The following is a 16702-nucleotide window of genomic DNA, read 5'->3' as shown; positions in this document are numbered from 1 at the left end:
AGTCATAATAAATAACATATTGCTGTTTTCTTTGTTTGCAGTTTATTATTTATAAAATCCTACCAAAATAATTAAGTTTAGACATTTTGTCATTTTCAGACTTTCATTCATATCTCCTGGTAATATCGAAACATGAATGTTGTAAAGTGTCTTTAAAGTTGTAATAGTCATGTGATGTACTGACAGTTCATGTCATGTGAAGATTATATGCAAAAATGGTGGTCAGTGGCCAAAATGGCCATTAACTTTTATATACGCACAGATATTATGATTTAAGAATTTAAATAATAAGTTAAAAAGTAACTGAAACATTGAAGGGAATGCTTGACTAATAATTGTGTTGTTTGTTCTAAGTTTAGGTTGAAATTTGCAAATAGGATTTAATTTTATACTTTAAAACTAAATAAGTGATATAATTAAGGACTTTAGTGATTTTCTTTTCCAAGGCCCGGCACGGCCAAGTGTATTAAGGGGTTTGACTTGTAATCTTAGGGTCGCGGGTTTGAATCCTGGTCGCACCATACATGCCTGCCCTTTCAGCCGTGGGGGCGTTATAATGTTACAGTCAATCCCACTATTTGTTGGTAAAAGAGTAGCCCAAGAGTTGGCAGTGGGTGGTGATGACTAGCTGCCTTCCCTCTAGTCTCACACTGCTAAATTAGGGACGGCTAGCGCAGATAGCCCTTGAGTAGCTTTGTGCAAAATTAAAAACAAACAAACAAATTATTTTCCAATGTTTTTTTTAAGTTGTCTCTTAGACATTCTTAAGAATTTTTGGTTTTTGAAATTTTCTCCTAGAAAATAAGTATCCAACGTTGTCACTATGTTGTAGAAATGACATTAAACATAAAGCATTATAAAGCTATCTCCTATTTGCACATCTCATTCAGTGTTGCTGAGACCTGTGTTTAGGCCTGAGTATCATTAGGACACCTGCATTGTTTTATTGCTATTAACTGTAGTAGAGATCTAGGCTTAGATAAGATCTAGGATCAGTAATAATTATTTATTTATACACACAAATGTAGATTAGATTAGAAAGTAACATAGCTAAATTACTTCTTACTTGTTCTAATAAGCTACATATGAATGGCATTTTAATATACGTATATAGGCTCCCACATGACCTTACCAACTAGCGCTGTCTGAGGTAATCTACTTAATGCAGACAACATTAACTATCTGTATGTGCTCAATCTGAAACCTGTTTAGACAGTGTTTTGCTCATTAACATAATAAGAATCAACCAAATAACAATAAGAAGTCCTGCATTTTCACTGGTATTGGGACCTGAAGCCATAAAGTCATGGTAAAAAATATAAAAACTTGATTTTTTTCAAAGTATACTTTCTCTTTATATTGGCTGGAAAAAATAGCAGTGTTAACCCTTTCTCCATAGACATCTTTTTCTGTGCATGCCTTCAGAGTTTAGTGCATTACATTCAAAACTTGATTAAACTATTTTCTTTTTATGATATACTAATAAATAAACCTTGAAAACATAGCTCATAATCCATATTTTAATAGTATACAAGTTTAAAGATTTTACATTCAGAAGGCAATATTGAAAACAGAAAAACTAGAATTTTCTAGTGTAAGAATTGTAACATTTGCTCGCTAGGCCTTTTTTCTCTGGTTTAGTTTATTTACCACCTCTCCAAGAAATACAAAATGAAATTTAAGGTAAATCATTTATTATGGTATAATTTCACTTAGGCATACTATAATTTTCATAACCTTCAATCTTACTTGGTCACACAAACATGAAATAGGCAATCAAATCCATTTAGCCATACTCTCCTGTGACATCTTCTTAATTAGAAATTACCAATAACTTTTTGAGCTAGTCAATACTATGTTACTTAAAAACAATATTAGGCCATGGTTTTCATCTATCAAGTGATTTATCATATTGCAGTGTTTCCTTTAAATAGAATTCCAAATTTTGCTTTTAATTCAACCTTGTTTACCATGGGAAATGCATTGTGTAAAAATAGGAATCTCTTTAGATCAGTTCGGTTAGATTAAGTAAAATAAGTACTAATAATAATAATAATAATAATAAGCCTGGCATGGCCAGGTGGGATAAGGCTTTCGACTCATAATCTGAGGGTCATGGGTTCAAATCCCCATCATACCAAGCGTTCTCGCCCTTTCAGCTGTTGGGATGTTACAATGTTAGTCTATCCCAGTATTCATTGATAAAAGAGAAGCCCAAGAGTTGGCAGTCGCGCTAAACATGTTCGCCCTCCCAGCCGTGGGGGCGTATAATGTGACGGTCAATCCCACTATTCGTTGGTAAAAGTAGCCCAAGAGTTGGCGGTGGGTGGTGATGACTAGCTGCCTTCCCTCTGGTCTTACACTGCTAAATTAGGGACAGCTAGCACAGATAACCCTTGGGTAGCTTTGTATGAAATTAAAAAAAACTAATAATATTTTAATAATATAATATAGTATTTTTAATCTTAACGTAAAAATCAACACTCAGTCTAGTATACAGAAAATCTGTATATATATGTGTGTGTGTGTGTGTGTATTCACAGATACATTTTTAGTGAAAATACTCCATTAAAAAATATAATCTTTGGTGTACAAAAAACTTTTAATGTTTACTTAAAGCCTGCCAAATGATGTGAATACATTGTAATGCTATAACAAGCACAGAATAATTATTAGGTCAGTTCCTGGGATTGAGCCTGTAGTGAGAAAGTTAAACTATGAAGAATCAATCTCTACAAATTTTCTCATGTTAGTCACACACATTCTTTAAATTTTTAGGTTTGAAACATCATTTTTTCAGACCATTTGTTCCTGGACAAGTTATAAGTGTTCTAGCTTGCTTTCTTGTATCTTATTGTACTTTTCAGTCTTATGTCCTTTCTGAGATATTTTTTTAAAGTTGTATTGCTGCAGTAATTTTGAAACTGTTTTTCTACATTTCCTTTTAGTGTGTAGCCGGAGGGTGTTTGTTGGAACTCTCTTTACAGTTAGCTATAATTATGGTAGGGAAGCAGTCCATTAATGCCGTTTTGGAAATGGGTGTTCCGTAAGTTTTTTATTTAAAATAGATATTTATTGTAATAATTTCATGTAAGGACATTTTCTATGACAGTTGGCTTGTTTTGAGACATAAGAACTGTGTTTTTTTTCAGAAAGTGATTTTGATGTGTTCAAGATTCCTAGGTTATTAATGTTCAGTCAAACATGTAGTAAGTCAGATTGTATGTAAAATTAAACTATTTATACATTTATGTCAGAAACAAGAACTGTTTATATTTTAAAACTAGGAAAAATATTTTCGTATTTATCTAGATGGCTGTTACGGGTTTACAAGAAGTGGTCAGTGCATAAAAAGGGTGAGTGTGTTCATGAAAACCATGCACCCACTCAGTGGGAGAGTGACTACAACTTAATAAACCAAGAACAAACAGGTCTTTTTGGTGAATATCTTGAAATGGGTAAGGCTTAAGTTTAACTAAAATAATAATGTGAAAATAATTACAATAGTAGATACGTATGTTCTACATAAAAACTTGAACAGGTTAAAATGGTACTTTTTCCACTTCTGTGAAAAATGTTATTTTAAATCTTTAACAATGACTTCCTAGTTTGTATGTCATTCAAGAGTCTTAAAATCAAGTTATTCTAGTTCCTGTTACTATGAAAATGAGTGATATATTATTTTAAGATTCTCCAATTGTAGTTTAAAATATTTTAAAATATTTAATGTATAATTAACAGTAATGATTAAAATGTATGGTTTGATGATAATGTATATGAAAACATTAGCTGGAGCAGCATCTAGAAAGTTTTTTTTATGTAGAAATGGATATGAACTGTGTTTATTGCTAAGCCTGAAGGGTTATAATGCTAAGATTAAGGGTTTGATTCCTGTTGTACAACTTTACATTTAACAACAAACTTTTTATAGTTTTGTGGGTTTGAGCTTTTTTTCAGAACAGCATAAAGTATAGAGGAAACATTTATTAAATACTATAAAACAGTTACACCACCTGAATGATTTGTATTATCTGGAACAGCAATTTTAAAGGACCTTGTCTATGTTTTAGTTTGTTTGTTCTTTAAATGAAACACTATTAATATGCTACTTGATTTTGATGTTAATGTTTCTGTATTGACTTTTGTGTCAAACTAGAAATTAAATCTATTATTCAACCACCTCCAGATTTTTCTATTAAAAAGTTTGATACTTCCAGGAGTCACCATATGTATTATAGTTATTGTAGTTCATTAATTACAGTAACTTTACACTATATTTAACTGTCTAGTTCCATTAATCATAATAAACTTCCTAATACATTAAATGTACAGTTTAGTTAATAAACGTTTCTGTAATACATTTTCCTCCTCTAGTGTTGCAGTTTGGATTTGTCACAATTTTTGTGGTTGCATTTCCTCTGGCACCATTATTTGCTTTACTGAACAACATCGTAGAAATCAGGCTCGATGCTAGGAAATTTATTACTTTTTTCCAACGACCTGTGGCACAAAGAGTTAAAAACATTGGTGAGTGCACTATGTGGTAAATACAGTAAGCTGTTTAGTTTTAGTCTGTTAAGAAGAAATTAAATTGATAATGTTACATATTATAATTTATTTCAGACAAGTCTCTGATTTATTATGTTATGTACATTATGTATCATTGCTCTAAATAATCGGTAATTTGAATTTAGTTGTTAATTAAATGTTAGTACGTAATAAAATATGATATTTGCCAACAAGATTGATATGCACTATTTTCTTTTTTTTAGAACAATACCAAGTTTTATATATAGTCTACAACTGGGTATTTTATTGACAATCTGGGTCCATGACAAGCAAATTAAATCCAAGTTGATACTATCACACCTCACTTAAGCTAGCTGTCTTGGATAGCTTTGCATTGGTTACAAGCTAACTTTTTCCAGGGATAATATTTAATGTCCTTATAAAAATACTAACATCCCAAGTTAAGGTGCTGAAATTGAATGGTTTGTAACGTTCAAAATCTACCACATACCTGGTATCCAATTTTGTAGTTTTACAATTAATAGGTGTTAATCACAATTATAGCTTCTGAGGTCTATATCACACTGACTGTAACTGACTAATAATATTCTTCCTGCTCTTGGCATGTTGGTTTATAGAATATTCACCAAAGTTGTAACATGCTAGAATTTTTGTAAAATAAATATTGTTAATTGTTACTCTCAAAAATCTTATATAAATTTCAAGGGCAGGTGGGACTTGTGCAATATGTGGCCAACAATATACATCACATGCAAAAAAGAAAACTATTGAAACAAGTGCAGGTACTAAAATAAATGTATACCAGTAAGTATGTTACAATAGAGAAATCAGTCTGAAGCTCTTAAAATATAGACAATAATGTAGTGATACAGAACTTCTTTATGACGTACAAACACTTTCATTAACTGAGTGAGGACTGATATTAGTAAATAATAATCACTTTGACAGTCATGTGTAAACCAATCAGTTGTCATTATGACATTCAAGTTACCCAGATAGTGAATTAATGTAATTCACAATACTTTGAAATTTTGTTTTATTTCAAACTTGATTTTTTTACATTTAAATATACACAGAAGAGTTATTAGAGTGAATTAATAACTTCTGGTTAGTTTTTAGTGATAAGTCTTAATTCATAACTTAACTGAGATATATTTGTATATAATCCATCCATTTTATACACAAATATAATATTAATGAAAGAGAATTGTTCTGTAAGCAAAAAAATAATAAAAAGGTTTAGACAGTAAACTTATTGAAATATATTCCAGTTATCCTAATAGGTTTATTCTATTTTGGTAGGAATATGGTACAGAATTCTTGATTCTGTTGGAAAGATTTCTGTTATCACAAATGTAAGTACAGAGAATTATGAGCAATGTTTTTATTTGTTCTTTACACTAACTGTTAGTAATACAACGTACATTGATTACAGTGATAAAGGAATTCTTCATACACATGTATGATTTTAGAGTTAGATACCCTAAGAATCACTACGAGTGAAATAAATTCTTTGTATTTCCTTTTAAATCTTATCTAAATTTTAAAATTATTTTAAGACATGTTTGAGGTTTAAGGTGATATTAAATTATTGTAATTATTGTTAAAAGTATAGGTCAGTTCCAAAACTGCTACTTAATATGATTTGTTTTAGAATTTCTGTGTACTTGTATTTTTTCTGCAATGATTTTCTAAAGTACCTTTAGTGGGTTTATAAAATACATTGATGTGCTTTCTGTTTGAGTCAGTTTACAGGATTACACCTACTGACCAGTGGTTGTTATTAAAGACCAAATTTTGTGCATTAAAGAATTGTTATGGTATTGATCCATCATATTTTTGGTATAATATGAAGACTTAATTGTTACTGTCATAAAGAGACAACAGTTTATAATGTATTACATATTAATGTCAAAAGAAACAATATATCACTTTTAACCTTTCTGATCACTTGAAGTACACTGTCACCATTATTACTCCATTTTGTAATTATATTGTATAATAATTCTATATAGTAAATTGATGTTCATGTAATATAAAAAGTAATGATTCATTATTTAAGATGAAAATGTTATTTTCTATTCTATCAAACATGGTTAGTGATTCAATAGACATTTAACACAGCGAATTTTATTATCTACAATGTCAAACCTAGTTAACTGTGTACTATGACATTTTAAATATTTGAGTATTTTTTTTACATTGTCAAATCTATTTAATGGTGTGAAACAGTTAATAAGGTTTGTTCCAACACTATCAAACTAATTGATGTTACAGTGTGGTATTTTCTGAACTATCAATTCTATATTCTTACTTTTCAGGCTTTGATCATCGCCTTTACTTCTAGTTTTATTGACCAAATATTCTATTCAGTTTTCATTTCACCAGATGGATCACTGAATGGATTTCTGAACTTTACTCTGTCAGATTTCAATGTCAGTGACTTTCCTGTTGATATGAATATAGTTTCTGAAACCAATACAAATGTGGAATACTGCAAGTAAGTGTTAATTTTGTTTTATAGTTTTAAAGTAACAGAGCATAGAAAATAATGTATGTGTGATTAAGAACCAATGTGGTGCCTCTTTAACCCTACTGACATGGGACATCAGTGTGGTGCCTCTTTAACCCTACTGACATGGGACATCAGTGTGGTGCCTCTTTAACCCTACTGACATGGAATAAAAGTGAATAAGTTACAACCATTTTACACAGATTCAAACATTAACCCTACTGACATGTGATATCAAAGTGAAGAAGTTACAACCATTTTATGCAAATTCAAACATTAACCCTATTGATATGGTTACTACACTATCTTCCTTGACGCCGAGCAAGTAAGACGTGTATTCTCCCACTGCCTTGCCAACATAACATTCTCATTGCCCAGACCCACCCCTCCGATCTCATCACCTGTCCTGTCGGTAATCGTTGACAGTCTACCACCACACCTCTTACCTCTGCAGGTAGCTACTTTTATTGCCCAGGCCAAGCCCGGTGCTTCCATAGACCTGTCCAGAACACAGATTCTTTGATGTGGCGGTATTCTCCTCCAGTCGTCAACGCCTACAGACATAGAATACCTTTGCGAGCTGTGGAACAATGAAATTAATGTCATAATCAAATGCACCATCGAAAACCAAACAAAGTCCGAGGTGTAAGCCATCCACCAAATCTTCTCCAAATCCACCAAACAAGCTACTAACTTCATGAAAATAGCCACAACTTCCAAACATATTGCCGACACCATTCTACGTAATGGGTGCTTTTATCACATTTTTCACTTTAGTGTCGAACGCCCCCGATGCCACCAAACCAAGGACACCCAAGCAACCTGAACCTGTCTTGCAACCTAATGTAACATCTACTCCACCCATTGACTCCCACAAGTTATAAATCAATCATCCAACAAGTGTACCCAAACACATTCCTGTAACAAAACGACTCGGAGCACTCAAACTACCACTCAAGAAACCAAACCTCGTGAAGCCTCAGCTTCGATCGATCATGTTCAAACAGTAAACGATGATACTCAAACAAACACAGCCACAAATCACCAAAGAACCCAGACTTCTGGAAACATGAGACTCACGAGAGCATCCAGCAAGTTAGTACAGTTAGAAGCCCAGCCTACTCCTTCAGCCAAGACATCCATGGATCCTGACTCTTTCCTCCGTCACCCATTTGTACTCAAGAGAAATATACCCCTTTTGCCTTGGAACAATTTCATCGTCACTCTTCCTCCGCCCAAGCTGGAATCAGACCTATGCATCCCAGAAGACCCATCGTGTCTTTTCTAACATTCATCTTCTCTGTTTAAAATGCACCCTAGTTGTAGTTTATGTTTATCATTATCATTTGCACATCTCTTGTTATTGTTATTTTTACCGTATGACTCTATTAATTAATCTTTGTATTTTTTTCCTTGCAACTTTTCTTCCGGGCACGGTCAGGGCCTTTTATTCGGCAACCTGATTGTGAAAGTGGGTTTTTCCGGGGTACTCCCATTTCCCCCCACAGCAAAAGTTCCATTTCATAGGATCTATAGATCCCAGCCCTAAAAGAGGTCTGTCCCTTTAGTACCTAAATTGTATTTGTAATTGTGTTTAAATTCCAGTTGATCAATGTTACGTGTCTTAATTATGTCAGTGTACTGTGTTTGCATCTCTCTGCTCCCTTCACTTCAACAACATTAACGCCACGTAATTCTTCGGACGCTTGTGAATGTTGTGCTGAACCTTTCCCCTCATTTTTTGTTTTTTCTCCAGCTCTTTGGCCAGCTTCCCAGCTGTTTCTCGACGTTCCTCAATTAGATACATAAAACTGTCAACTCTACAAGATCGTTTGTGATTATCACTCTAGATTAACAATCAACATGCCACTCTAATTCAGTTAACTATTTTCGAGATCAGGTGACTAATTTATTCTTGCCTCGTGTGGGGTGAAGAGAAACAATAGTTTCTGACTGCCCCGGGTTATTTTTCGTTCCCATTTGGGGAATGGAATATACAGTTAACCCAAATACCTACCCAGAATTACCTACCTATTGACATGGAATATCAAATTGTGCAAGTCACAACCATTTTACTGAGTTAGTTTGAAACTTATCATACATGGAAGTATGTTTTTCCATCACAACAACATTTTGACTACAATGAACCAGATGCAAGGCAGTTGAATGTGACATGATACATGTGGCATGTATATGTGGGTGGAAATAATGCCTAGCATGCATAGATAAGATGGGTACAGATGATGTCTAGCATGTTAAATGTATGGGTGGAAATGATTTCTAGCATGGTCAAATGTATTGGTGAAGATGATATTTTGTATGCATAGATATTTCAATGAAGATTTTGTCTAGTGTGCATAGACATATGGGTGGAAATGATGTTTAGCATGTGCAACTGTATGTTTGGAGATTGTCTAACATGCTTAAATGTATAAGTGAAGGCAATGTCTAGCATGCTTAAATGTATAAGCGGAGGCAATGTCTAGCATGCTTAAACATATCGGTGGAGACAATAAAGGGTTAATTAAACTACTTAATACCAATACATACTAATAAACTTGGTATGAAAAGATACTTTATAACTTAAATTTTCGTATTACATAAGATTTAGTTTTTAACTTAAAAAATGAATATGTAAACATGTTCTCAGTCTATTTCTCTGCACAATCTGGTGATACTCTGACTTTTCTTTTAAAGTGTTTTTTTTTATCTCTTTTGAGGACTTCAGATTGTTCAACCAATTAGAAACATATATATAGTAAATACTGACATCCCAGGATATAAAATATCAACCAAAATGACAAACTCTTCTATTATCTTCTGCTTTTTCAAGATATCTGTGTAACTCTCTTTTATATTACTATTGGACAATTGGTTATATGTACATAACCAATAAAAAAGAGATTATTCCATACTACATAAATTAGACTTTTTTGTTTTGGCAGTCAAAGCCAATACTTTATGGGGAGAGCCTGTTGAGTTCAGACAAAAAATGTTGCTTTAAGCAGTAATAAATTTGTTTGTTTTTTACAAACCTAACTGTAGGTTAGTTGGAAATTACAGTAGTTTTACAGTTCAGTTTCAGTGCATTATTTAATATTTTATTGTAACATTTGTTACAATATTGTTATTTGTAGTACTAAACAAAATGTATTATCCTTCTATAAACATAAAAAATAATTACAAGAGATATCATAATATTCACCACTGGTTCCATTTTTTATTCTAAAAGAAGTAACATTTGTACAAAACTTTAATGTATTGTTCTTCAAGGAAAATGGAAGGATTACTTCTAGATTCTGTTTTGTGTACAGTAAAAAAGTTATACATCTTCAAGAGAGAGAACTTTAACTTTATCAACATTTTAAACAACTATAACTACTCTTTTAATGACTGTATTTCAGGATTGATACACAAATATTGTTTAAATGAAACACAATAAAACTTGAAGACAAAACACTGATGTTGTTATTACTTTTTTGCTGGTAGAAATTTGTTAAAATTTCACAGACATTGGAGCCACAAAATTCCAGTAAACTCTCCTCACCCAATAGGATTTCAAAGGAACATCTTTTGGAAGGAAACTATAGAATTATTTTCTTACATTTATCAAGCTTACAAACTTGTATATTTCTCTTTGTGTAGACATTTAGAATTATCTTCCTTGATCATGTAGCTTGCAGATTTGTATATATCATTGATCTTGTAAAAGTACAAAATGCACTTAGTTGTTTATTTTAGTGAGCTATTGAAAATATATTTTTTATGTAAAAGTAAAAATCAACTTGTTTGTTGAAAAACTTGACTGAGTACAGATAATAATTTTAAGGTAAAGGTCAAATTTTATAAAATGCAAAACATCCACTGCAAGTTGTTTGAATTAAGTTTCTTTTTTGAAGGTGACTTTATTTAAATACTGGCTTTTGTTGTAAGGTCATTTTATTTCATGATTTCTTCATTCAGGTATCAAGACTATAGAGAGCCCCCAACATTAAACAACAAGTATGAATACAAGTCGATTTATTGGCAGCTCATTACAGCTCGCTTGGCTTTCATTGTTATAATTGAGGTTGGAAATAATTTGTTTTCAAATTACAGATCTTATTTTTGATTGAACTTAATTACAGCCAGAGTTCATTTTTAGTTTATATTAAAATTAGTCAATTTACAGTAGCTTTCATTTTAGGATATAAAATACAACCTTCTTTCTTCAAAAGATAGAATATTTTTAAATGCTAATCGTAGAACTAACCTTAGACTTTCAAAGATTTGTTTATAAAATTTATTATATATATATGTATTATCCTAAGAGACTTTATTTAATCAGAGTTTTCAAGACAAATATAATGTGTAAATAGCTTTTATTAAATTACCTTTTATTTGCAATTTAAATTTTTTGAGAAAGCTAAACGTATGTTTTGGTGTACATAAACCCACAGAACCAGTTGAGAAATACTGTATTAAATTAACTTCAGGGAAGTTGGAAACTTTTTAACATTTCTGCAACTTAAAATGTATAAACATTAACTATGTTCATTTGTTTTTTTATGAAACAACATAAATAGGCTATAATAGGTAATACATTTTTATACAGCAGGACAATCCTAGAATGTTTTTAAAATCTTCAGTAACATTTACAAAGTTATCCTTCACAAAATGGATGGATTAATCATTTTTGTTATAAAATTATCTTTTTTTATTACACAATTCTATAAGTGTTAGATTTTTGTGGCTTCTGTTCGTCAAGTATAGTGTTTTTCTAACTGTGTAGCACTGATACTGTTCTGAATGACTATACGTGTTCATTAGTAATTTAAGAAAAAATTATGATTTAATCATTGTTCATGAAGTTTTATAATCTGTATTGGTTAAACAGTGTTATGTAAATGGATTATGTATTAAAAACTGCTCCAGTGAAACTTATCATGTTTTTTTTTTTTTTTTAGTGTCTTCTTTTTATCATCATATCCTTAATTCGTTGGATGATACCTGATATTCCAAAGTCTCTGAAACTTCAGATCAGACGTGAAAATTACATCATCAACAATATGATTATTGAACATGAACTAAGAAGAGCAAAGGAACTTGGTATTGTTGGAAGCAGAAAAACATCAGGATTTTGTAACATTGATTCACAGATTGGTAGTATTTCAAAACGCAGTCAAAGGAATTGTAGCACATTCGATAAGGGAGTGTAAAAGCTATTTTTTTGTGTTTGACTTGATATTACAGGTATTTTGAAATTTATATGTTGATGCTGACAGGTAAGTTTTTCAAGTTTCAACAAACTATTTTAGAGTTACATAGTTTTATCAAAAAAAACTTGTATATATACTTTACCCACACTTAAACATGGTCGTTTTAAAATGGTTTTAGTCTATATAAACTTAAAGCTTTAAATATTTTCCAAATAGTACTCTCTCGCTCTCTCTCTCACTCCTAATGAAATACTGTATAAGTAACACTAAAGAAAATGTAAATTGAGTATTATATTTACAGTGTGTTCTTGTAATGAGATTGATGCTGTTACATAGCTTTGTTCCTTTCTCTGAAGTCTGTTTCACAGTTAGTCAACTTATTCAAATCAATCCAGTTGAATAGTTTTATTTATTCTGTATGTATTGGAAAAGTTTCTAGATTTGTGCTTAGCATGTTAAAATTTTCAACCCAGATGCCTGGCTCCTTAAAGTCACCAACTTCCAGTTCTAAATCTCTGATTATGATGTTGGAAATAATCATCAGATCTAATTGTTCTACACATGATTCATGTTGGCAGATATAAACTTGAACAAGGTGATGTGCCAGCAGGAGTCTAAAGATCAAGACCTGAACAGTGTTACAATCTGTCACAGTTCCAACTTGAACAGTGTTACAATCTGTCACAGTTCCAACTTGAACAGTTTTAAAAAGATCAGAAACAAATGTTACAATCTGTCACAGTTCCAAATTTTTATGAACGTTGGCTTTTGTGTATGAATCTCAAACCTGTTAGTAATGTCAGAGAATGAATCAGTCTGCCAGTCTTGGTAACTGATGGACAGATTCAGTTTATATTCATTTGCAGTTAAAATAAGTAAGCATCAATGTCTGACATAAAAAAACCTGAGAAATTTGGCACAGCTTGAAAGTTTGGGCTGTTTATCACCTTTTATCTCTAGGAATGTTTGTAATTCTTGTAAGCAGGCAGCAAAACATACATAGTGTTGCATCCAAACACCCAGAACATTCATAATCCATTTTTTTGAAAGGGACTGGAACTGAGGGCTTGTAAAAGAATCCAGTTGACAATAAACACAAATAGTTCTATAACATTAGAAAGCTCAGGACACAAAACAGTTCCTGGTGAACAATGGGAGTAACAAATCCTTTGTGTTAATTTGTGATGATTGGTGGACCACCAAGTATACCCTGAAACAAGTTTCCCTAACTGTATCTCCTTTTCATTAAACCTGTTACAGCTTTAAATTTGTTGTCATCTCTTGTTTGATTTTCCAGTGGCAGAATTTCAGACATTTCTTCTGTGTTACATTGCCATGACCATATCATCCAAGAACATGCAGTAGTGCAAATGAAAAATACAGAGCAGAACATATGTTTTCTGTTTGTCAAACTGATTTGCCATTTTTACAGCATGATCATGATTACTGTTTGCAGATAAAGGCACTCACTGCAATGGTTTATTTTCGTTGGAGAATTCTTCACATATTAGGGTAAACTTATATTTACAATTGATCGTTTAAGATCATAATAAACATGTTGGATGTGAACTCCCACCTTTATGGAACCACACTAATAGTTTACATCACTCTCTTTTGTTGTTCACATAACTCATTGCAGACATGTGTGTTTTTTTTTTTTTGAGTGAGTCATTCTTTACACATAAAGGCTAAATTGAAATCTACAAAAAGCAAACATTTAAGTTCATTTTGGCTGAAAGAGATGTTAACCAAAATCTTTTTACATTTTTAAAACAAAATCTAAAACTACATTGTACTTTGAAACTTTAAAAACACAGTACAACTGTGGTTAGAGGTTATGGCTTGTGTAAGTGTGCATACTGCATGTTAGCAGGTTCTTCAATTAATCAGAACTTGGTAAAATAGGATTCTTAACATAATTAAGACAATAGGGTAGGTGGGTCATTCTAAAAAAAAAGTAGCCAGGTAGGAAGATACAAGTAGACCAGTGGTAAGTTTGTGAATATGCTGTTTGTTACTTAGTGTGTATTTTTATTTTTGATTTGTGTATGAATAAGTAAGAAATTGAAGAACCATATTAGATAATTCAAGGAGCTAGACCTGACTGGTGAACTTTAGGTTGCTTACCCCTATTTATAATGTGACTTAGTGTTGAAAACATTACTTGTATTATTAAGGTACCTTTAAATACACCGATAAGATTTACTGGAAAAACAAGAGTTTGTTCTTCAGAAACACCATTGATAAGATAACAATGTTTATATTTTGAAATGTTTTAGTGTCTCCACAATACTAATTTCCAGTGTTTTAAAATAATGATAAATCAAGAATTAAAGTTTTGAATTTTAACACTAGTCATCACTTTTTTTAAAATCATTGTTAAAAGGTTTAGGGAAAAAAGCTATATTTTTAAAAAGATCTTTAACTAAATTTTGTTTCAAGGAAATTTATGTTAACCCTCCTTTCTTTAGTTTAAAATTTATCATCTATATTTTTTTTTTATCAGTGTTACTATAAATTGGTTGTCAGTTTTTTTTGTTTAAATACGCTGTCAAATTATCAACAAAAAAAAATATCTTTTTATATGATTGTAACAAAGAGTAAACTAAAGTTATTTAACTCCAAGTATTTATATTTACTAGGAGGAAAATTCTTTGAACTTAGTAAAAACATCAGTTTATGAATGGGTACATACTATTATAAATTTGTGCATTATTAAAAATATTGAATATTTATCTAGATGTAATGGATACAACTTCAGTTTTTAAACAGATTTGTGTTAAATTATGTACTTGTTATAATCCTTTAATAATAATTTGAATCACTCATTAGGCTGAATGAAAATTATACAGTACAAAACTCATCTTTTAAAGTAATGGATCTTTAGTTTTGTTACTTCTCTTTAAGGTGGGCTGATTTTTTTTTAAAAGCATTTTTGACATAAATGTTTCTTGAAACATACATTTCATGTTAAAAATTCCATGCTTATTTCAACCATCAGTAATTTGTAGAGTATATAGATGTTTACACACATTGTCTCTTGTCATATAAAAATAAAATATTTCAATTATATCAGTTGTAACTATTACAAAAATGTTTATGTGAATTTTCAACCAGTTATTTTAATTATTACAACTTCTGTTGAAACTGTTATTTTGTGGTTTTTCTGTTATAATCTCAAGGTGTTTAAGACAACTGCATTCCTCTTAACATTAGCCTGTTCTTTGTTTTTATAGTTTGTGTGTTTAGCATGATTTGCTTGAGATTATAAAATTTATATATTTTCTTGTTCAAAATTTATGAGCATTTCTGAAGAAATATTCTTTGTGTAATTATGAAGTGTTTTTCATTAGTAAGAAATTAAACCTTATATACCAAAGTATTTAGTGTTATTACCTGATTTAACATGTTCTAGACCAGAACTTATAAATGTTAGTTTTGTTTCGTATATTTCATTACACAATATTACCTACCAACATCTCGCATTTAAACATCTTTTTTTAGTTTAAATAAGAATTTTCCAGTTCGTGTAGCAAAGATAAAAACAAAATTCTGAATATATTGTTAAAGACTTGTCTTTATTAAAATTCATGCTTTAATCTTCAGAACTATTTCATCTGTTGTTTGTTTAATTGTCCAAACTATGCGCCAGTCCATGGAGCGATATCGAATTAATTCATTTCTTTATCAAGTGAATAACTGTTGTTACAGGCTACATTTACTTTTAGGCCTAACTTCATGTACAATGACTCAAATAACACATCTCGAAAAGTAATACACGCCGACCTCACGTATATATAAACCTTACATGTTGGATTGTCATCACAGATTCATGTTAACTCATGTTTATATACGGTCAATGTACGTTCGTAAAAAAATATTTTCAGAGTTGAGGGTGAGTGACGTTAAGGCACTCGTCTCGCAATCCCGAGGATCGGGTCTTTGAATCCCCGTCACATCAAACATGCTCACCGTTTCAACCGTGGGTGCGTTATAAAGTTACAATCAATCCAAAAAGAGTAGCTCAAAAGTTGGCGGTGGGTTTGTGATGACTAGCTGCCTTCCCTCTAGTCTTACACTGCTAAATTAGGAACGATTAGCACAGATAGCCCATTGTAGCTTTGCACGAAATTCAAAAACAAACCCTCTGGTCTATGGAGTAAGTTTTGCGAGAAATTAAACAAACAAATATTTTGTTATTAATAAATATCTTGTTTCTCTGAAATAAGTATTTCATCAGTTATTTCCCACTATCTCTGCAATATTATTAATTTTGTATAATTTGATTTTGTTTGGCATAAATATAAATAATTTGTGCAACATGAGATTTTTTTAAATTTATTATTATCGGATACGCTGAGTATAATTATTGTCACAACATCCTTATAGGTTAATCTGGTGAAACATTACGTGATATTAAGTCAGTTTGACGTTTTGTATAACGGAGTGTTAAGATTTTCTG

General features: G+C 31.3%; 1 protein-coding gene across 3 annotated transcripts in view; it reads left to right on the top strand.

Moving 5' to 3' along the window:
* LOC143244093 (anoctamin-1-like) overlaps window positions 1-15616 on the top strand; it is a 72337-nt gene extending 56721 nt beyond the window's left edge. For all 3 annotated transcript variants that reach the window (XM_076488153.1, XM_076488154.1, XM_076488152.1), the window contains 7 exons: window positions 2949-3046; window positions 3313-3458; window positions 4375-4527; window positions 5833-5885; window positions 6852-7030; window positions 11006-11111; window positions 11989-15616. In XM_076488153.1, coding sequence (XP_076344268.1) covers window positions 2949-3046; window positions 3313-3458; window positions 4375-4527; window positions 5833-5885; window positions 6852-7030; window positions 11006-11111; window positions 11989-12240 — 987 coding nt within the window. In that variant the 3' untranslated portion in view covers window positions 12241-15616. The remainder of the gene's footprint in view (window positions 1-2948; window positions 3047-3312; window positions 3459-4374; window positions 4528-5832; window positions 5886-6851; window positions 7031-11005; window positions 11112-11988) is intronic.
* The last annotated feature ends 1086 nt before the right edge of the window (window positions 15617-16702 follow it).

This window comes from Tachypleus tridentatus, chromosome 2 (assembly GCF_004210375.1).
Source record: "Tachypleus tridentatus isolate NWPU-2018 chromosome 2, ASM421037v1, whole genome shotgun sequence".
In the NCBI taxonomy this organism is placed as follows: Eukaryota; Metazoa; Arthropoda; class Merostomata; order Xiphosura; family Limulidae; genus Tachypleus; species Tachypleus tridentatus.
This window is presented reverse-complemented; position numbering and strand designations above follow the sequence as displayed.